This window comes from Mytilus edulis, chromosome 5, assembly GCF_963676685.1.
Source record: "Mytilus edulis chromosome 5, xbMytEdul2.2, whole genome shotgun sequence".
Lineage (NCBI taxonomy): Eukaryota > Metazoa > Mollusca > Bivalvia > Mytilida > Mytilidae > Mytilus > Mytilus edulis.
Window position 1 is genome coordinate 29,517,458 of NC_092348.1, and position 23,466 is coordinate 29,540,923.

Genomic DNA, 23,466 nt, shown 5'->3' on the forward strand with positions numbered 1-23,466 from the left:
AAAACATAGAAAAGTAAGTGTAAAAAACATATTGAAAGATATATTTGCAGCTGACTGGTTATGCATGATACGCTGGCAATGTGCGCAATGTCCTTTAATCGAAGATTGAAAATTAGTTTGTTTCCTACGTCAAAATGGCGGATTTCAATGTTTACATTTTTTCCTCTATTTATAATCTGACACAATTTCGTATCCAATCATTTATTAGCAATTTTATTATTGATTTTTGGAGATCATCCAATTAGATTTGCCGTTAAATCGTTTGCCGTTCAACTGTAGGCAAAGGTAATATATTTGGTTAGCTTGCTTGTTAGCTGAACCGTGAAGTCATTGTTAGGTTAAGTAAAATTCCCTCCTTTAAGAGTAGACTAGTCCGACAGATAACCAATATATTTGTCTGTAGGACTAGGCTACTTCTAAAGGAGGGTAGTATATCTCACTTGATAAAGACTTCACGGTTTAGCTAGCAAGCAAGCTAAACAAAGATACATACCTTTGCCTACACACTCAATGAAATCGGCTGTAATCTGATTGATATTTTAGTCTTCGATGCATGATTTTTTTATTAGTTGTTATTGACTTTGAACTAGCTGTCACAGTAACTAGTACTCTCAGATTTGTATACGTACTTTGAGTCATTTTGTTGTGGGATGTATAAATACCCGTTCACGTCCACTTTGTTTTTAGATAAGTTTCTATTTGTATCCATCTGATGAGATTAGCCCTTTTCAACTTGTTTGTTTGTAGTTTGCTCTTATGTTGCACGGTTAGACAACTGTCCGAAGCTTGGGGTGAGTTGCCGCCTACACACAAGTATAACCCAACCATATTCTGTATGTGCCTGTCCCAAGTCATGAGCCTGTTATTTAGTGGTTGTCGTTTGTTGCTGTGTAACGTATTTGTTTTTGTTCATTCTTTTGTACTTAAATTTGGCAGCTTATTTTTCTCGTTTGAATTGTTTTATATTTGTCATTCCGGGACCTTTTATAGTTGATTGTGCGTTATAGGCTTTGCGCATGGTTAAAAGCTACTGTGACATATAATTGTTTGTATCTGTGCCATTAAGTCTCTTGTGAAGAGTTGTCTCATTGGCAACCATACCACATCTTATATTTAACTAGCGTTAATAAATGACAGAGATGATACCAAACCAATTATGTTAATTATAAACCGATAACCCGAAACCAACACTCGAATAAAAAAAAATCCAGACGTATACCAACTAAATACAAAAACTGAAACTCCCGTCAAACCAAGGAGTGATATCAGATGATCCGAAATGAGAAGCATATCTTATCGCTTTATTTTTGCATTTTTCCTTTGATCTTTTTTTGTGAAATTTCGCCCTACCGGCTCAAGCGAAAAAATCAGTGTCGTTGATATGATCAACGATAATCTATAAATATCTGAATCCGTTTGGAACAATATGACCAAATATGACATCATCAACCATGTACACTGGATATTTGAAAAACAAGAACGATAAAGTGCATTAAATCATGTTAAAATAGGTTTATGACAATATTTTATTGCAAAATAATGGGTTTATTATAAAATGTTTTAAAGTCCATTGAGACTTTTTTGTTCGAAAAAGCATGTATGAATGATTATGATTAAAAAACCTATTTACAGTTTGTTCAAGGAACACATACTGATAACAAATATCGTAGTTCTGCACTTTTTTTTATCATAAAAAACTGCGTCATAACTGATATCATGCATGATTGTAAAGTAGTCCTCTACTCCATATTAGACACTTTTCCAGTTAGGAACCAGTCAATTATCTTGCTTCCTAATCATCTTCTTTATCAGTTTTGCAAAACAGGTAAAGAGCACATACAATTCCACTGATCTGAAAACGAAAATCGGAACTGTTAAAAATATTTAAAAAAAACAAAACAAGAATGTACCCCCAGTGCACGGATGCACCACAGGCACTATCATTTTCTATGTTCAGTGGACCGTGAAATTGGCATTAAAATTAGAAAGATCATATCATAGGGAACATGTACACGTACTAAGTTTCAAGTTGATTGCACTTCAACTTCATCATAAAACTACCTTGACCAAAAAATTTAACTGAACACTTTAACCTGAAGCAGGACAGACGAACGAACGGACGCACAGACCAGAAAAAACAATCGTAGGTGGGGCATGAAAAATTGTACAATATATATGACGTAGTTTTATATAATTGACCCTTTCATCACTTCCGTTATGATTGAGACCAAGGTCTTGAAACGTATTTACTGCACCGATACGGATACCGATTTAGAGCCGGTCATTTTTATAAATTTCCTGTTTACAAAACTTTGAATTTTCGAAAAACTAAGGATTTTCTTATTCCAGGAATCCAAAGAGCAAACAAAATTATATATGTCACCGTGCTTGTTTTCGAGATATAAGCCATTAAAATTTTGGCGGGAAACTATTCTCTCTTGACTTTTCATAGCTTTATCATTGACAAGTTTAAGTTCTAAAAAACTATTAAAAAATAATTAAAATTTTATAAGACTTTTACAGATGGCTTATCATTATACATGTAAAAGATTTACAAAAAGAAAAATGGGGGTCACCAGGCAATTTTTTTTCAAGGCATTCAAATAGATAAGACCAGAGGATTCCGAAAATCTGACAAAAAATCCAAAACATGACAAGACAGCTTCCTTAATGACAGAGTTTATTATATAGAGAATCCACTAAGAGATGAAGTGTAACTCTACAAAAAAAAAATATTTGTTTATTTATACGTTGACATTTTATGTACCGGAGCATCTCGATCACGTTGTGCAAATAATGTTACATTAAAATTGATCGCAAGTCACGTTCATTTCAATATTAGTTTCCCTCCCCTTACTTATATTCCCCTGATATTACATACCGTGGTCGATTTTAGTCGATAGATTATTTTTTGTGTTATCCCCTTGAGTTCACATACGGGTTTTTTTTTTTTGGGGGGGGGGGGGGTGTTCCTGTTGTTCATTCTTCAGTTTTCTATGTAATGTTTTAGATTTATTCATCTTATAGTCGCTAATCGGTTTTTTTCCATTGATGTCAGTTTTTCTTCGACTTGCATTTTTTTAATAAATGTACCACTGTTATCTAAAGCTTCCGCGTCTTTTCTATATATAAACATTGCTTTTACACATGCGATGTTTTCCTAGCGTTGTAAAAGATTTTGCACTAGTCCCAATTTCCACAATTCAGACATTAAAATTTCAGATGAAAGTTTTGGCATGACGAGTAAGAGTTAAATTTTGTTTTTCATAAAGCTTCCCTTTTGTCTGACACCAAGGAGAAAGACAGCCAGGCAGAATAAAGTACATAGTTTGTCTAGAAAAGAGGGGCGAAAGATACCAGAGGGACAGTCAAACTCATAGATCGAAAATAAACTGACAACGCCATTGCTATAAAAGAAAAACATACAAATAATAGTACACAAGACACAACAGAAATTTTTTAAAGACTAAGCAACACGAACCCCACCAAAAAAACTAGAGGTGTTCTCAGCAATATCGTGTACAACATTTAAAAATAAAAGACTTATTTTGTTTTAAGCTGTACAGTTTTTTTTTCTATTCCATGCAAACGTGATTCTTTTTGTTTGTATATCAAGAAAAGTATAAATGGTCTTCCATTCATAGTTTAAATAAAGGCATCACTTAATTTATATACTTCATCTGATTACAGCCACAATTTTGGTATGTTCTTTATCAGACAATGTTAATATTTACCTCTATTAGGAATAAAATAGGACCTCCAATATAAAACCACAGCGAGTATCCCTTTATAAAGTCGTTTATAGCATCATAACATCCCTAGAACAAACAAAATAGCATTATACATATATGGTAAATATTATAAAAGTACTATTAATGCTGAAATATGACCAAATACTATAGGATTTAAAAATTATAAGTTTATATCTAAGAGTTGAGTTAAGTTTCAAATCAGAAAAAATAAAGTGAAAATATTTATGTAAGCTGCAGTTCTGACGAATTTGAACATTTTATTTGAATTATAATTTGGATGTTGATGTTTCGATGTGTGACTCGTTAGCATATTTTCCAAAATAGTGAACGCGTTCTGTATTTAGCTGCTTTTGAAAGCTTTGGAAAACAAAGGATCTTGAATGCAAAGTAGGATACCCTTAACTTACAGATTCACCATTCCAGTAATGCATGATATATTTGCCACTGCACGTTAAGCAACCAACAATCAATCAATCCAATAGGCCTCAGATCACAATTAATTCCCTTTGTTCGTGGTCTAGGAATATAGTTCCCAATTATTATATGGGGTATTTCTTCCCAAGTAATCTGTCTACTGTTTTCTTTGAAATGTTTACTATTTGAGTGGTCCTATCAGTTGCATATATATTTAAATAAGTAAAACATGTGGATAAAATTGATTGTTGAAAGTGAAAGTAGTGATTTGGCCAAAATGAAAGTAGGGTAGAAATCAGCCTTCGTCATTTGTTCAAGATTCAAATCCTACCATTGGCATGCTAATAGGGCCCTCAAAAGAAAAAGCACTGATGGATTGTACTGGGACAAGCATATTTTATTAGAATAATAATGGTCTATAAGCAGTTAAATTTATTTCATGTTTGTGGCGGTGCAATTTTTTTAATTCAATTTGACTTTAACTTAAAAATGCATTGTAGCCAAGGGGAAGAATAATTGTGTTCTGAGGCCAATAATGTTATCATTTGATAACTATGATCATTATCATGTACGAGTTTATGTACAATCATGTCTTCGAATTGACAATACTTAATAACGTTTTTGAATTGCTATCAAAATACTTAAACATAAATGCTTTTATCCCTTTCATTATCACTGTCTATCCCCGTATAAAATTGACTATTAATCACGGTTCATTGGAGTCATGCTGATTTAGCAGTACTAAATGTTTAATAGATTTCCTTTACTGATTAATTACAAACCAAAGTCCGGGTAGAATATTCGATGCTATCTGCGGCGAATGAACTCGGTCAAATGCGAACAACCTTGGGTTGTTTGTGAAATATTGTCATCTTTAAGTTATAATTCATGATATTATTCACACGCGACTCAAACAATCTTATGAACTCATGGTATTGTATTGCTATTGGTGTCTCCCTGTGTTTTTTAAGTGGTGTTACTATTGATTACTGGGTTACTATTGATAGGCGTGATACTTGGAGGGTTTGAATAACTATTCGTTTCTATCATTCTGTTTTAAATTCCTTTTCATTCAATTTTTTTCTTAACTAAATAATAATTTTATTCATCAAATATTGCTTGTTTCAGTTTACAAAATCTAATTTTGTTCTCTTCTTGATGATTTTTAGTTAAAATCCTCATTTAAATTATTATTGATGAATATATTCAAATACTTACAATCTGTATCTAAGTACAAGCAATACCAATTAAAATCTTAAAAGCTCCTCTAGTAAAAGTAAAATCACAAAAATACTGAACTCCGAGGAAAATTCAAAATGGAAAGTCCCTTATCAAATGATAAAATTAAAAGCTCAAACACTTCAAACAAATGGATAACAACTGTCATATTCCGACTTGGTACAGGCATTATCTTATTCTAAGGTAGAAAATGGTGGATTGAACCTGGTTTTATAGCTAGCTAAACATCTCACTTCTATGACAGTCGCACTAAATTCCATTATATTAGCAACGATGCGTGAACAAAGAAAAAAACAGACATAAAAGGTAAAAATGTCAACATTGTGTTATAATCTTCAATTGCAATATATTTCATTGACTTTTTGTTTTTAAATTACCTTTGAGTATTGCCCGGATGGATCAGCGTTTTTAAGCGCTGTACATAATGGATTTGTTGCAGCTCCGATAGTGTAGTTTGATGACGTCACACCTGGACAACATGATATAGGTATGTCAGTAGTATTAGCACCGCTTTGCCAAGGTGTACTGTCATAATCATTAGTGGCATTTATAACTGCATTAATTGCACAGCATTCAAACTGAAAATATTCAATTATTCCAAATATAGATAAATTATCACAGCATCATAAGTTCATAACCTGTGTGAAAATTGACATTTGCGATCTTTATGGATCTTCATACAGTTTTGCTTTTGCCAGGTATTAAATATTATTGATATGGGATAATTCAATTGGAAAAAAATGTTTGTCTCAGAAATATATGCAAGACAGAAACCCTTTCCGCTACGGATGTATGGTCAGTGCTAAGACCTTCAATGCTACAACATCGTCATGCGAATCCAGAATCGGTCTAAATGTCCGCTAAAACAACTTTTTGAGTAATAAGAACTCATTTCATATCTGTAATCGTGATCAATGAAAGAAATAAAAATTCAATTTAAAGTGGATTTCATTCTAGCAAATCCCTAAATTCATAAGGCTTACATACAAATAAAACATAAACTCTTCATACGAAATCATAATGAACAGTATGCGAAAGAATCTGTAATGCTACCCGGGGAGTTTTTGGTATAACGTATTTATTTTAACAAAAAAGTAGAACAAAATATGTTAAGTGTAATAACGTTTATAAGCGAATAAATGTTTCCACCTAAAAAGTACAAGATAAAAGGATTTTTTTAACATAAATTAGGCCGTTAGTTTTTCTCGTTTGAATTGCTAGAAATACATTTGTCATTACGGGGATTTTTAAAGCTGACTAAGCGATACCGGCTTTGCTCATTGATGAAGGCCGTACGGTGACCTAGAGTTGTTAATTTCTGAGTCATTTGGTGTCTTGTGGAGAGTTGTATCATTGTCAATTATACCACATCTTCTTTTTTATAATTAGTCAGGTGTTAAAAGTTAACGGAGATTTTTGAAACATGTGCTTTCAAAAAATGGTCTGTCATATACATTTCAGTTTGATTACTTTGAAGTTTAAACTGTTATGCTATGTATACATAACAGTATGAAATATTTGGTATGATTTCCAAGGAGACAACTCTCCACCAGCTACCAAATAAACTCATTATAGATACCATTGAAGTCATAAAACTTTCGAGTCAGTTTGTTGTATCATACTCCAAAATCAACCAATCAAAATTTTGGATTTCATGTTTCGAGCATTATTTTTGTGTTCCTAGCACTGAGCAAAGTTTTATGACTTCAACCCCTGCAGGATGACATAGAAGTTTAGCAACTATAGGTCACCGAACGGATCTCAACAATGAGCAAAGACCAAACCGTATAGTCGGCTATAATAAGCCCCTAAATGGCAACTGTTTAACAATACTATTACCTACAGCTAACTGTAAATGGTTCCAGGCTGAAGATAGATCATTGGCTTCTAAAACATCATTTGTATATTTCTCTTGTAAGTTCTTCAACATTTCACCCTTTATTGTAGTCTCGAACTGAAAACAAAAAGCATGTATAATAATAAAAAAAAACTGGTATTCTCTAGAACTATGTTGTTGCGAAATATTGGCTGTGCATCCTAAATTTGTACAACGTAGCCAGGAGCAAACTGTATTGAACTATGACAAAAGTATGTTTACATATATTGTATTTATTTATATAAAAGTAAATACTTTTAAGTAAATTTGAAAACAATAATTGCAATAATTAAACATACATGCATATATGATGAAATATGATGCAGTGCACCAGAATTAGAGGATGAAACATTTTTCGCGTGAGAAATATGTTTTTCTTTGTGTGTGTATTGACATATACTGTGCAAAAAATAAACCGCAATAGGTCGGATGAATTTTTCATAATGCAAAATGTTTAAAAGTTAATTTAAATAAACCAAAAATCATGCATTTTAGAAATCCCTCTGTGATAAGATGAGATTTTGTTTTAATATAAATGATGAAGTCATTGATTATGTTTCTAGCTATCAATATTTAGGATTAGTATTAAATGAATTTTTAGATTATAAAGTTATGGCAAAGGCAGTTGAAAAGTCAGCAATTCGGGCATTAGGCCTTCTTATAGTAAAATGTAAAGCACATGGTGGCTTCCAACACAATATTTTCACCAAATTGTTTGACACTTTAGTTTGGTCAGTCATCAATTACGGCTCAGCTATTTGGGGTACAAGTGAGTTCTCCTGCATATCAGCAGTTCAGAACCCAGCCATGAGATTGTATATGGGAGTTTGAAAGTATATCCCCAATGATGCTGTTTCAGGTGACATGGGTTGGAAGCCTCCATATGTTAAACAGTGGTCAAGCATTTTTAGACACTGGGCAAGATGTACAAAAATGGATAAAGACAGGATAAATTATAAAGTACATGTATTTATATGGTCAATTAGAAAAAGTAGCTATAAAATTAGAAATTGGAGTTATAAAGTGATTGAAATGTTGAAACTTTACAATATGGACAGATTTTGTAATGTAGATGATTATATACTGGATAAAAATATAATTCATCAGTTAGAAGTTAATATTTTTGATATTATAAAACTGAATGGAGTACAAGGCTTGATTCTTATGGTTAAGGAAATAAGTTAAGAACTTATAAATTGTTTAAATTTTCATACTCTACTGAACAATATTTGTTGCAAAATATACCTATTCGATATCGCAGTGCAAATGAGAAATTTAGATATGGAGTAGCACCTTTAAAAATTGAAACTAATGGTGATGAAAGATTAGATTTAGATAAAAGATTATGTTTCAATTGTGATAATATAGAAGATGAAAAACATGTATTGTTAACATGTCCATTATATGAAGATTTAAGGCAGTCTTTACTTATTGATATAATTCAACAAAATGATATGTTTTTAACTTTGTCAGATGATGAAAAATTTATATTTTTGTTCAAAAAAGAAAATGTTTGTAGTTCTGTTGCCAAAACCTGCAATAATATTTTATTACGACGAAATAGTATCTTATACTGTTAAAAATAAGTTATTTTTATTATGTACATGTATCAGGTTTTATCCTTGGATGTGCATGGTGATATTGCACTTTTATGTTTTGTATAAATAACAAAACTTATGTTTTAAGTCTGTTGTATTATAATTGTATATAACAGTCTCTCATAGTTCTTTTAAGAATGGCACATGCAATTCTAAATTTTATATTGTGTACTTGATATTATATTGTGTTTATGCTTGTATGTATGTGGTGAGACTTTAATAAACTATTGAATCTGAATCTACGTTTTAAGTTTTAAAGTTAGTCTTTAGAACTGAGGGCAGGGGACTCTTAACAACTTGTTTGTTGTTATAAATTTTAATGCTGTTGATATTTTGTATGTTTAATATGTATGTATATATGTTTATTGTGTTTATTGTATTAATATATGTTGGTCACAAACTGTAAAGTTTATATGACAATAAAATATTTGATTTGATTTGATTTGATTTGATTTAAATGCCCATTATTTTAATTGGCTTTCTGTCTAATGATATTTGCGACTCGCTTAAAGTGCATATAACCTTTTTTGCAGTGAAAATTTGCTGACGTTTTTTCGTTGTTGATAATTTTGTGGTCAACACAACTGTTATACTTTTAAGCATACAAGCTAAGGTTAGGCCCTGCTATTTGAAATATCTCCATCAGTCGTTTCCAGACCAGTGTGTTCCATAGTAAAGTAGCAAGAACTGAACATTATTACCAGAACACTATTTCGCGGCCTTGAAACAGATGCAAGCAGACTGGTTGTAATAAAGACGGCTGGAGGATTGGACGACCTCGTCTATTAAACGACTCCTGGATAAAATCGCTACATCCAGGAATTTCATCTAGTGTAACAGATGTTTGAGGGACTATACATTCCGCAACTGGCTCATAATTGGGTTCAGTGATGAGTCCCGATTCTGGTTTAGAAACGTTATGGGGGAACTCGTTTCTTCCAGCGCAAAAAAGAATAATAAAAGTATATATCACCTTGTCATTCATGAAGTACCACAGTGCCAGAACAACTATCTTCCCAATCAGCAGTATCATAACGATAATGGCATACTGAAATCAGACAGTAAAAAATATAATAATCGTTTTACCACAAGACTACAATTTCTTGTACTGATAAATCAAATGTGGAAATATATATAAAAAAAAAGATCGACACATGTGTTGATGTTCTTCATACTAATATTTATATTGTAGAAAAATCTTGATGTTGCGCTTAATAAACAGCAGTGAAATATTGAGTAAAACCATTTTTAAATTAACATTACTTATTTGGTTCTTTTGAAGTGTTTTGAAGCGATAAAAGACATGTTTCTATAAACCTCAACTCTTAGTTCGGATTTTTGGCAATGCGGAAGTCTGACTTTAAGAGCAATCAAAATAATATTTAAATTATTAAGATATTAGAATAAAATCATTTCAACATGTTTAGTTTGATGGTTAAAAAAAAAAGAGTATAATAGGGAATTGCATATACATGTAACTTGTTCGTTTATGGTAGCGTAGTTGTAACAATCATTATATATGAGGGAAGAACGATTTACTTCTTTCTGATCTATTTTGCTGTTTTTAAAAGAAATATATTTAAACTTTACTGAATCATCTATTCGTTTTATTATTGAATTGGTTTAAGACTGTATCTAACATATTTTCATTCTATAAGTACCACTGATCTACTAGTATCTAAAATATTTTCATTCTATGAGTACCACTGATCTACTAGTATCTAAAAATATCTACTAGAGACCATTTAAAAAATCACTTTTTTCTGAAGATCCTTTTATGGAATTTCAGAGTTTAGTCTATGATTTGGTTGCATTTATTCCTTGTAATTTTTAGGATGTTGTTTTGCATTGTCTCGTGACATTTAACTGCAATTACTTACCGCAACAAGGAAGCATCTAATTTTACAGCAACATACTCCTACTAATCCGATTACTGAAATGACGATCACTAAGGATCCTAGAGCTATCAGTGCTGTAGGCAGGTTTTTAGCCAGATCTCCAAAGTTCGAGGATCCTAAAGTTAGTTCTTTGAATAATGGTATTATCTTGTCATTGATGGCATCGTTGTCAACAAGAAGTAAAATACCAGGGACGATAATTCCAATACCAAGCAGCTGAAAATTATTAAAGAATGTTAACATAAGTTTGGATAATCTAATAATAACAAGTTTTAGCTTTCTAAAAAGCTATGGACTGCTTCGCTCTACGCTCATTTAAGGTTATATGTGTACATGTGGTTGTTAAATTAGTATTGGAAATGTGGTATTTTTAGATATTGATTGATATAAAATGATAATTAAGAGTGTGCGTTATACACCCATGCTTTTAAAAAAAAATCTTGTTGAAAATTAAAACAATTATAAATTTAGAATTGCCATGTAAAGAATTACAATATGTAATTTTTCATTAAAGAAGATTGTACGATTAAGAAGTGAGAAAAAAGATAAATACTCCCTAAGTATGTCCCCTTTTTTGGAGAGTTCACTTTTAATACTAGTAGTCTGTTTCTTTTAAACTTGTGTCTTGTCATTAAACTTCGCTCTTTGCTTCTGTGTTTTTTTCAGGTTTATTTCAATCTTTTAACCTTTAAAATTTTGAAATACAAAGGATTTTCTGTATTCGGCAAAACTTTTAGGAATGTTTGTCCTCAATGCTCTTCAACTTCGTACTTTATTTGGCCTTTTTAACTTTTTTTATTCGAGCGTCACTGGTGAGTCTTTTGTAGACGAAACGCGCGACTGGTGCAAATACAAAATTTCCATCTGGTACATGTATCTATGACGAGATTGATTTCACCATTTAAAATCGTATTTATTTATTAATACTAACATTAGATGATTGGACATTTAAGTCGTTATAGGCACTGTCAATATGTACATACTTACTATAAATATAGCGTTTATGATAATTAGAAGTGTAGTTGCACACTTAGGACTGCACATCTTGTTATTATCTTTGTTACCTGAAATACAAGATTGATGATAAGATAAATTGTGAAGGAAAAATAAGAATGTTTCCATAGTACACGGATGCCCCACTCTCACTATCATTTTCTATGTTCAGTGGACCGTGAAATTGGGATCAAAACTGTAATTTGGCATTGAAATTAGAAAGATCATATCATAGGGATCATGTGTACTAAGTTAAAGTTCATTGGACAACTTCTTCAAAAACTATCTTCACCAAAAACTTTAGATTGAAGCGGGACAGACGGATGGACGGACCCACAGACCAGAAAACATAATGCCCTCTACTATTGTAGGTGGGGCATAAAAAGCCAACTCCTCTTCGTACAAGAGTTGTTTTACGGTATCGCAGCATTGTGTGTGTGAGGTTCTTTTTAGTGTTACGACTTTTCTTGTGTATGACCAAATAATAAATGATAAAGATTGATGGAAACTAGATATTTGATAGTTTTTAACTTTTTTGAGCATCTTTCCATAAAACTTTTAAGAAATATTCCGTCGTTGATTGTCATATTTGTTTTTCGTTTATTGCTTTGTCGTAAATCAGGTTGTTGTTTTTTTTTCCTTTATTCAATGTTTTTACAACACTTCTGATTTTACACTATGTTTTGTTGCTTTCTTTGCAAATGTGAATGTCACATTGTGTTAGTGTGTGTTGAGGGAATTTATAAGACTTCTCTTTATTTTTCAATACATTGGTAAATCTTCATTTTGCCATAAAAAGTACAGCACTTATTTCCTCTGTTTCCCTTAGAAAGAAACAATGTCTGTAGTGTCACCGCATACATGTGAACACTTAAAAAAATATACATTTTATACCTAAGTGGCTTCAGTTGTGTTATGAGGAATGGGTTTGAAATCTTGCAATACAAAAGACGTTACTCTGCAGATTATATAATTACTCAAGAGCCTTGTATATGGGATAAAACTTGCATTGAAACTTCAATCGCCACTTGTGTAACTTGTTTCATAGCACAAAGAAGTATTTATTTTGTGGCGCAACCAGCATTTAACTTTTTGGCGCAAATGTTTATGCACTTAAATTGAAATCGACTGTTTCATGACACCAATTCCTTCTGGTGCTTGTATGTCAGTTTTACGAGGTTCTCCATAATAAATCAAAGGAAAAAATGGAGTCATCTTTCCGCAAACTTTTACAATCACAAACAGTAGATATGAATAATAAGAGACGTGGGATATTCATCATTATCCCCCCTCCCTCCCCCCAGTGTCTTTAAATGCCTGATTTCAATGACAATAAAACACCAAAGGGATACAATGGAATTTAATATAATTTGATTTTAACATTGATTTTTTTTGTATATTTATTGAGTCCGACAAAAGTATTTCTCTCTCTCGAAACAAATGGTTGGAATATTCAAAGAGAACATGAAATTCCATGAAAATATATTTCTTTATTAGTACCATGCAGTTTAGCTGCATCCCCTCTATAAAAAGGGCCGGGTAGAAATGCAGAACTCACATTTCGTTTTTGTGGAAAAACCCGATCTTGTTGCTTTTAGATCTATATTTGACATGTTTTCTCCGTTTCTCACTGTGTGACATATATCTACTTTTTCGCTTTATGAGTTGGATTATCCCTTCGGTACCTTTCACATATGAAGGCGTCTGGAATTAACTTCTCTGGTATTTCCCAAAATGTATATTCCCTGTTTAGTCTTTCTAGGCGCATTTTGTCTTTAAAAGACAGTTGGTTTTCCGTTTGAATGGTTTTACACTAATAATGTTTTTGGGCCCTTCATAACGTGCTGTTCGGTGTGAGCCAATGCTCCTTGTTGAAGACTGTACTTTGACATACAATTGTTTACTTTTACAAACTATGACTTGGATGGAGAGTTGTCTCATTGGCATTCATACCACATCTTCTTAAATCTAGTATCTTCCTTTTCATCCAATATTATTTAGATATATGTACTCCTGATAATTTCTTAATTAAAAATTTTCCGACAAACCTTGATTTTTTTATTTTAGAAAATGAAACTAATCTCTAGTGGATTTTATTATAACTGGTAATGTTTTGTTGTAAAATCGACATATATCCAACTACATTAACAATAAAGACATGTATCTCTGAATTTCATATACTGTAAGTTCAAGGATAACAATATCTTGTCGACCGTTACAAAAGTCACGGAATATTTCAATAGAGATTAGTACTGGCATATGTGTTAACATTTCATTACTTATTTTGTATAAAAGCGCCTTTGTGAAGTATATTGGGCCTTTAACATACCACAGGTATTGTCACAGAAGTTGATAGGAGAGGCTTAAAAGAAACAACAGATTCGCACTACCACTATTCATTAAAGGTTTACAGCCGCAATCACATATCAAAGGCCTGGGTTGCTTAAGAGGATATTATCACAAATTACTGAAGTCATTTCATATTTCAACGGTTTTTCTCCATACTTTATTTTTAACTGGGCAAGCAAAACAGGATGTGCTATAAACATTTCAACAGCATCTCATGATCTGGTATCACTTAAATACATTTACGACATGTCAATAAAGTTGTACAAAGATAATACAGTTAGTATGCGGCATTTATGAATATAACTAAGTTGCAAAGACTTGTCGGCTCGGAGTCAGAAAAATGTGTCTAGGTATAGTGAGGGTTGTCTTTCTGTGGACTTTTATCTTCAGCTTGTAAACTAGCTGGTCAAAATCCGGCTTCGAGTGTCAGTCTAGTAGAAAGTAGGTTTTATTATCATATACTGGTTCTGATATTCTTTTTTATTTGCCAATAAACATTAAACATCCATCCACCCATCTTCCTATGTTTACTATTATGAGGTAAACTGACATTTACTACAACTGAGTGTCTCGCATGATTGACATATTTTACATTTTGCATACACTTTCTTATTCATTTCCTCTCATACATTTACATAATAACTAGAAACATCCCTTTTTCGAATACAGATGCATGTTTCTAAAAATTGTTTTACTATCAATACTTTCCAAGAATTGACTTTAGTCTAGTTTATAGTAACTATTAAAAGACTCGATTCATGAAAGGGATGATGTTGTGAATTTCATCAGTGACATCCTGAACATAATTATTAACAAACTGACTGTGTAAATGTCAATTTTACTGTAAACTAAATATCTAAAAAGAACTTAAATAACTGATTGTAAAGTTGCGCAACAATTGACAAATTTCCCGGTTTCCTGTTTTCTGAGATTTCATGATAATAATCTTAGTTTTTGCCTCAAAATAGTAATAACTGGTCTTGAAATTTTGTAAGTTTCCGTATGGGATTATCTTTGTTATCTATAAAATAGAGTTACTTTTGACAAATTTTAATGGTTTCCTTTTTTCGTCGATTTTATGATATAATCTTATTCTATTCTAATTTCTGTTCATGACAATTTTTCTCTACTTCCTTGTATAATCCTGTTTGTGGTGTTTCACATATTGAGTTGTTTTATATTTCGCAAACAATGTAGCCCCATTTATATAATTATAACACTTTCCAAGTTTTCATTGAATTTTTAAAAAATCGACAGTTTTAATCAAAACTTTGTAGACTTTTAGTATATCAAATTTGATGTCATCGTGGACAATCAACACTCAAGTAGTTCCTGGTGCAATTTTGTAGATGTTTAAGCCTTTCCGACATAGATTGACCTGACTTAAAGCCACTAGCCACCGATAAAAATTTCCAGGGATACATATATGATTATATATTATAAAAATGTTAATTCAGTGTGATATGACTTTAACAAATGATTGTATTAAGTAAATATTGAATTATAATTGAATTACTTTAACATGTTAGCTAAGCAAAAGATTCAAAGTTGATATAGCATGTCTGGGGAGACAGGACCAAATAATCAACATGAACTGAAATTTACCAATGACATAAAAAAAAATGACGTTCAACTTCGCCCATGCATCTGCCCTTAGGATACATAACAAAATACCTAATAGTACGATACAATACAGTTTACAGTTTGCTTGTTAATCTCTGTGTCATTTGGTCTCTTGTGGAGAGTTGTCTCATTGGCAATTATACCACATCTTTTTTTTTTTTTTATTTATACGTGTTATGAATCTTGATGACGTTATCGATTCAATGGGTTGATTAAGACATGCAACATTAATCTTTTTCTAACTTAAAAAAACAAAACAAATTCAAATAAATAGTTGTAGATGATGCAGACATAAATTAATGTTTACCTTAGAAACATACATATTCGATAGTTGATTAAACCTCTTTTTTTTACACCAACTGCATCATCTCTTAAATTTAGTTGTCAAAAAATCTTTAACATGACAACATTCATTTTAAATTCAACAAAAGGCTATAAAAATCAAAGAGCAATGCCTAGTTATCTTATGTACCTATATTTCTATAAACACTTTTAACAGAAATTTTTTGTTATCGAAATATAACGTTGGATAAGGGTCTATTTACAAAGAGATACACGCAAACCTCCTACAAGATTTTATTGAGTAAAATTGAATACTAACTTTTAAGTAATACGTTTAATTAAATTTTCTGAACAAAACAACAAACTGTTTTTACTGTAGTACGTATATATATTTAATACAAAATGGGTGTTTTCCTTTGCAACCGAATATGTAAAGACTTGCAATACCTGTAGTTATTTCATCTAGAGCGTCAAAAATCTAAACAAATTTGAATTTAAAGATGTAAAAGTAAATTTCATAAACTTAAAATTTTTATTCTACAATTTGACATATTTTCATAATTTTAATGTATTATTCAGTGCTTCATTTTACTGATGAACGTATTTTGATACAAAATAAAACTTGTTTCATTCTTAAGTTTGGCATTATATACAGCTTAACGTCCAGTAGAATTTTGCTTAAGGTTAATGATGTTCTTTTGTACATTTCTGGGGATAAATACTAAAAAAATGTCCATATCTATGAATATTGTTTTTTTTGTCTATCTTCAGTCGTTTATAAAATGATTTAGTGATTTGGTAAAAATAAGACTTATCATATTTCAAACTTCAAAGTTCATAGTACATTATGCTGCGAAAATTTACTACAGATTGAAAAGGGTTTTGACAAATATCATGGAAAATGATACCAACCTCTTTAAAATTATGTTCAAATAGGCTGGTGGTGTCAAATGAAATACATTTATATTTGATAAATTAATCTTTCGTTAATCAAAAAATGAAATAAAAATAAGGAAGAAACTTACTGTAGCTTTTAAAAAGTTAAATCCAGTCAAGTATAGTAACTGCTAGTTTGACGTGATCCGACTTTATATATATAAATATATACCAATTACAAATCGTCAAATCTCAATGACTTAATTTTTGCATCAGATCCTGTTGCTTATAACAAAGATCCGGATCACAAAAATAAACAAACATATAGATAAATGTGGATAATAGTACATGTATATCGGTTTATATTTTTATTATTAACGATGCAGATGGAGGCTGATCTTGTTTAAGGGGATACTTGTTATTCCTTTCACGTATCTTTGACTAGGGGAAGTGGTGGACTTTGTCATTAAGACGCAAGGAGACCTACCCGATATACAATACTTCTTTCCAGAAGGGAATCGCATATACTCTTATCGGAGTGAGACCGAAATCATCGACAGGATAAGACGCGTCTACTGTGAACTACACGTCTTGATTAAAAATAGGAACCGTAATGTACTTATAGTAAATTCAGTAAAAATAATCTCCCATTGACTTTAATGCAAATCTATGTCTAGAATTAAGTTTATGCCTGATTTACCTTTGAATTTAAAAACTTTCATATATCATTCAAGTATAAATGTAGCCCTATCTTTTGCAACAATAAAACGTAGGGTCATACGGGATTTTTAGGCATTCACATGGCATTGTTTACAAACACAGACGATTCACACTTAATTCCTTTATTGACCCCCATTACTTTTCAACCCTGTAGTAAAAAAAAGTTAGTATGACATTCAGCATTCATTTATTTTAATTTTTATTCCAAACATTATCTACCAACAAGAAGAGCACAGGACTTCAGTTTTTTTTTTATACAGAAAAGCTCTCCCCGAAATCGGTGGTTCCTGATGACGTATATTTATTTACTGAATGTACCCCTATAATCAAGACATTTTGAGATTTACATATTCGAAAGACACCAGTCTGTTTTTAAATATATTTTGCCCTTTAGATATCGTTTGGTGAGGTTGCTGTCTCTTGACAAATATCCTTTCTTCACAGGAATCAGTGGTAACTTTTTTTTATGTATCTTGTATCTTTGTTGTAATTGTTTTTTTTTCTATAAGATTTTATTTTTATCTTTGCCTCGTTGACTCTTGTTACTAAAGTATACTAAATAAACTCATCATAGATACCAGGATTAAATTTTGTAATCACTCCAGACGCGCGTTTCGTCTACAAAAGACTCATCAGTAACGCTCGAATCCAAAAAAGTTAAAAAGACCAAATGAATTACGAAGTTGAAGAGCATTGCGCATGAGGACCAAAATTCCTAAACGTTTTTCTCAAATACAGTTAAGGTAATCTATTCCCGCAAAGTGGAAAGGGATTAATATAAGTTGCAAAACTTGTCTCCCAATCCACTATAAATAAATATGTTTAAACTATTCCTGAGGTAGAAAAAAAAACTTAGTAGTTCAAAAATTAAAAAGTTTTGTAAACAGTTAATTTATAATATGACTATATCAATGATAATTCATGTCAGAAGTGCTGACTACTTGGCTGGTGATACCCTCGGGGAATTAAAATTAAACTTCAGTGCTTGTAAATAAACTCATCATAGATACACGGCCGACACTCGGCTAACCGAGTGTTTGGTCGGTTAATCTATATTGAGTATGCGGCTATATGGGCGGTTGGTCTGTTAATCGGGTTGGTTATACTTCTGTTAAGAGTAAAATGCACAATTTAATGTTAAACTCTGTTAAATATACAGATTTTTTGGCAAATTATAAGAACCAAATCAAAATAAGAAAAGTGTCTGACAAAATGATATATATCACAGAACATTTTCCACCTGTAAAATAATTTCATAGTCTGCGCAGTTTTCAGTAAAACTAAAAGGCGTCGCGCAAGTATGCAGTATTTATGCTTATAAGTATAGCATTTTTTTTTAATAAAAGGCGAAACAAACAATTTTAGATATCTTTTAAAGGACACAAAATAGTACTTTGGTTCTAAAAAAAAAATTGGCATTAGTAAATATTTCATAATTGTAAAATAACGTGAATAATAGCACGTTTTATGGAAAAATATGGGAATAAAGTCTGTTAATGTGTTGGACAATTAGAATTGTGTCAGTTAAGAGTTATTTAGCCACGACAATAGTTTTGCTACCTTTATATTTTCCCATTGAAAAAGTTAAGAATGAGATGTTCTTGAGTAAAAAAAATGACAATACGGTGCAACAGTATCCTTCTAGTAAGAGCATTTTGATTTTGATTTTCTTTGCATTTTATTGAAGGGTGTGTCACTTCAATATAGCGTGAATATGGCCACTGGAATATGCATGAATTTATGTGTCTGTTCAAAGTAGCACGTTCTAAAATCCGACTGAAAGTGTCTATGCACATGCTATTTGTCACTGGACGTTAAACCCTAATTCGTCAGCATCATCCAATTCATTCTTTTCTTCTATTACTTCATCATAAGTTTTTTTTACAAATCATTCTAAAGAAGTAAATGGAAAGGAGCAAATACAGCTATATTTGGTTATCTTAAATTTTAATTCATTTTATTCCGTTTAGTTCTTTTCTACATAAGTACAGAGGAACTGCAGTTGTCCGCATGTAAACGTCTAGCATTTATCACCAATTTGAGAACATTGCAATCCGTTACTGTTTCGACACCCAGGGATGTTTCATGTCTGTATTCTTAAACAATAATATTTTTTTCTCTCTTTTTTTTTAAGCAATGCATCACTCTCTACTGTCCTTATATATTATTCTATATAATGCGTCTCCATCCAGATTCTCGTGTATACCATGGGGGTCTAGATTGGGGGTGTTGTTTATTTCTGTATTCTTTAAATTTGTATGTCACTTTTCCCTAGATTTTATTTATTTTACTCATTATTCTTTCTCTATTCTTTATTTTTAGCATCTCAATATATTTTACTTACTGTTGTTTGGTTACATTACGACGTTTATCTCTGATTTATATACTGGTTACCAATGTAGATGACGAATTGGTGACATTCATGACAATTAAACAGAATCCGCATGATATATGCGACTATTCTTGGATGAAATTTATATTACTTTAATATTACACTTTTTGAAACCATTTTTATCAATTTTCAATTTCCATTGTCTAAATTGTTCATTGTTCATGGGTTGTTATGTTTCCGTTTATTTATGTTTCAATGTTTCCGTATATTTTAGCCACTCGTCTTGAGCCTACCGGGCCATTTGATCCGATAACACCCCATATAGCAATACAATTATACTTTTATTGTCATTCATAACTCTTAACAGACCAATTAACAGACCTGGTTTTATATATCCGACCCATTAACAGACCAGGTTTTAAATAAAAATTGATTAATATCACCAAATAAAATTGAGAAAGGAAATGGTGAATATGTCAAAGCGACAACCACCCGACCATAGAGCAAACAACAGCCGAAGGCAACCAATGGGTCTTCAATGTAGCGAGAATTCCCGCACCCGTAGGTGTCCTTCAGCTGGCCCCTAAAATATGCATAATAGTACAGTGATAATGGACGTCATACTAAACTCCGAATTATACACAAGAAACTAAAATTTAAAATTTTAAAATACAGATTTTCGTGTAGATTTTTCACACAATGATATTAATATGGTTAACACACATAATGCCTGTCTTTTTTCGACGTTCAAAATATTGCATACAAGTAAATTCAACCAACGTGTCATTTTGTGTACATTTTGTGTGTGTAAAATGTGTATAAATTTATTGATGAGTAACCCGCTTTTTCATTTTAAAGATCGTTTATCGAAGCTAGAAAAAAAAAATAATTACACCACTGGATTCAGTACATTGAATTGTTTTGTCAGACATAAATATTTTTTTTGATAAGAGTATATTTAAAAAGTTATACAATGAAACATACTGAACGTGCACCGATTTTTCTCGATAACACCTGATTAACAGACTTTAGCCAACCCGATTAACAGACCAACCGCCGATATAGCCGCATACTCAATATAGATTAACCGACCAAATCTCGGTTAGCCGAGTGCCGGCCGTGTTATTATATTTTTTTTTTATCTAAAATTATTTCCGATATTAAGAGCAAATTTTAATCAAGCAACTGTTCGGGTCAAACACTACGTATTTGCTTTTTACGTTACATACTTGGAACTCTCACCGTCTAATGTCCTTCAACCTGCATACATATACTGAGAAGATGTGGTACGAATGCCAATGAGACAACTCTCCATCCATATACATACTAGTATATGTACATAAGATAAGGTGACGTTTATGTTCGGTCTCTGGTATTGCTTTACAATTTTTTTTATCAGAAAATCTGATTTATAAACTTTGAAGTGTCTTTATGAGAATATACTCACAAAAAAGTTTACAAATCGATGACATCAAAATGTTATTCAGTAACACATGTTGCCATTGAAGACAATTTTGATATAATAATATTTTTACGTGATATTGTTCAATTGTGAATCAAGGGACACCATGTAACCAGACTTCAAGACATATTTTCGACAGTATTACGTAGTTGGTGAAAAATACTGTGTTGTTGATATTACAGATTTTACGCTAGTTCTTATATAACCAGAATTTACCAAACTGAAAGCTACTCTAAAAGCATCAATGTTGTCATGACAGTCTTATGAATTTTCTTTTATAAACACGTTGATGCAGAAAGATATAGCCTATCTCAATGTACAAACAACATACATTTTTAAAGAACAACGAAGAAAAAAATTACCTTAAAATGTACACTTCATCCAGTTTTAATCAAAATGATATACTCTTACTACACCTGTCTATAGAAAGAATCTGAATCTTGATAGATAAATCGATGTCTGCCTTGCTAGGTCACATGTGAAGATATTACTTAAGGTTATAATAAGGAGTATATCATTTATTTTGATTTTCCGCATGACTAAGTAGATGTAATAAAAATAAGTAAAAACATTTTTTTTAATAAAGTGAATCATCGTATATTTTATTTGAACTCAATTCACCCACTTCCGAAACAAAAATCGAATAGTAAAAGGTTTGTACTATACGTTTCCTTCCTAGAATAAGAGGCAGAAGATACTTAAGAGAGAAGAGGGACCGACAAAATCAATAACAAACGAAAAATGAGGAAACGATCTACAAAACACTACACAAGTTACATGTAGCAGCTGGAACAACAACAACAACCACAACAACTATACTTTATTTTAAGAGGGTTACACAGTTAGCTATATAACTAATCTTCCCTGAGGCCCTCATCATGAAAAATCAAACAAAATGCAAACATATACATTGCATACATTAGTATAAAAAGTCAAGTATGATAATAAAGTTCAATACAACTTGATAAAATGTTATGAAAAAATAAACATGATGACATAATCAGTTTTCAATATTATTTATTCAGCTAGGTTGATTTCAATAAATGATCTGTTATTTTGTATTTGAAACAGTATTGGCAAATGATTCCACAAGAATGGTCCAGAATAGAAAACAATTAGCAGCACTTTATAAAGACAGGGTTTTTACAAATCTGAAAGTTAAATCAGGTAGAAACTTCTACGAAAGCGGGTTTAGGGACACAGGGATCGAAAGTAATATGTCGTTTTCAAGACATAAATTGAATGACGTAGCAATTTACAATAAAGGATTATGATTGCATTTGCTTAGAACGAATTCACGGGATATTTCATCATTCCACTAGAGTAGTGCGATCATTCGTGTTGTTCCACCACATCTAGTTCTTTATATTTTGATGAAGTATATCTGAAGACCTAAATCTAGAATTAGTAACCTCAGTAGGAGTAATAATGGTTTTTTTTTAATAATTTAATTCAACATTGATATGAGATTTTCCGTCAGTCTTTTCGTATTTATATTTTAAATTCCCAATTTGTTCGTCTGTGTGTTATCGGTGGCATCTTTGATTCTGAGGAAAGTTTACTATTGAAACACATCACAACAATGACCTTTTTTAAAAATCATAATATATCGATTTTGAGTTCTTTTTCGGTTTAACAAAAAAATGTTTGTAAACTATTGTTGTTCAAATTTTACAGGGATAAAAAAGAGACAAAAAATCTAAGAAATAGTAAAGAAAAGAAGACAAAACAATTGCCAAAAAGGAAAACGACACAAATACAAACACCAGTCTTCAAAACAAAACACGTAACAAAAACCAACGATGAGCAACACTAACCTAACAAAACTGGGTTTGATCTCAGGTATTCCGGAATGATTAGTTTATCCTGCTCCGCTATTTTCTCTCGTCGTGTTTCTTATGACAAGTAAGAATTGGGGTAATATATAGACATTTATTCACAATAAATTTACAGCATACTTATAGATTTTTGTTTTCGGCATTTGTTTTTGGGCAAATTCAGAATAAACATTTATAATACTCGCCTGTGTTATGTTGACCATACAAAGCATTG

The 23,466-nt window shown here is 31.5% G+C and overlaps 1 protein-coding gene across 2 annotated transcripts; it reads right to left on the minus strand.

Annotated features, from left to right (window-relative positions):
* Positions 1–1,502: 1,502 nt before the first annotated feature.
* On the minus strand, positions 1,503–22,028 carry LOC139523390 (leukocyte surface antigen CD53-like). Of its 2 annotated transcripts, none has more exons than XM_071317403.1 (8): positions 21,777–22,028; positions 11,765–11,841; positions 10,760–10,993; positions 9,853–9,927; positions 7,249–7,359; positions 5,783–5,983; positions 3,735–3,818; positions 1,503–1,852 (listed from the first exon to the last, which is right to left on the minus strand). In XM_071317403.1, the coding sequence occupies exons 2-8, from the start codon at positions 11,819–11,821 to the stop codon at positions 1,793–1,795; spliced, it is 822 nt and encodes a 273-aa protein (XP_071173504.1). In that variant the 5' UTR covers positions 11,822–11,841; positions 21,777–22,028; the 3' UTR covers positions 1,503–1,792. The 2 variants fall into 2 exon arrangements, with proteins under 2 accessions (XP_071173504.1, XP_071173505.1); XM_071317404.1 differs by lacking the exon at positions 21,777–22,028 and adding an exon at positions 17,050–17,101.
* Positions 22,029–23,466: the final 1,438 nt, after the last annotated feature.

Bases quoted from the DNA above. Each gene is read 5' to 3' on its own strand.
- LOC139523390 (XM_071317403.1), bottom strand. From the start codon at position 11,821: ATGTGCAGTCCTAAGTGTGCAACTACACTTCTAATTATCATAAACGCT. The intron at 10,994-11,764 runs GTAAGTATGTAC...AATAATTTTCAG, and splicing joins TCATAAACGCTATATTTATA to CTGCTTGGTATTGGAATTAT. The intron at 5,984-7,248 runs GTAGGTAATAGT...GAATATTTTCAG, and splicing joins GGAACCATTTACAGTTAGCT to TTTGAATGCTGTGCAATTAA.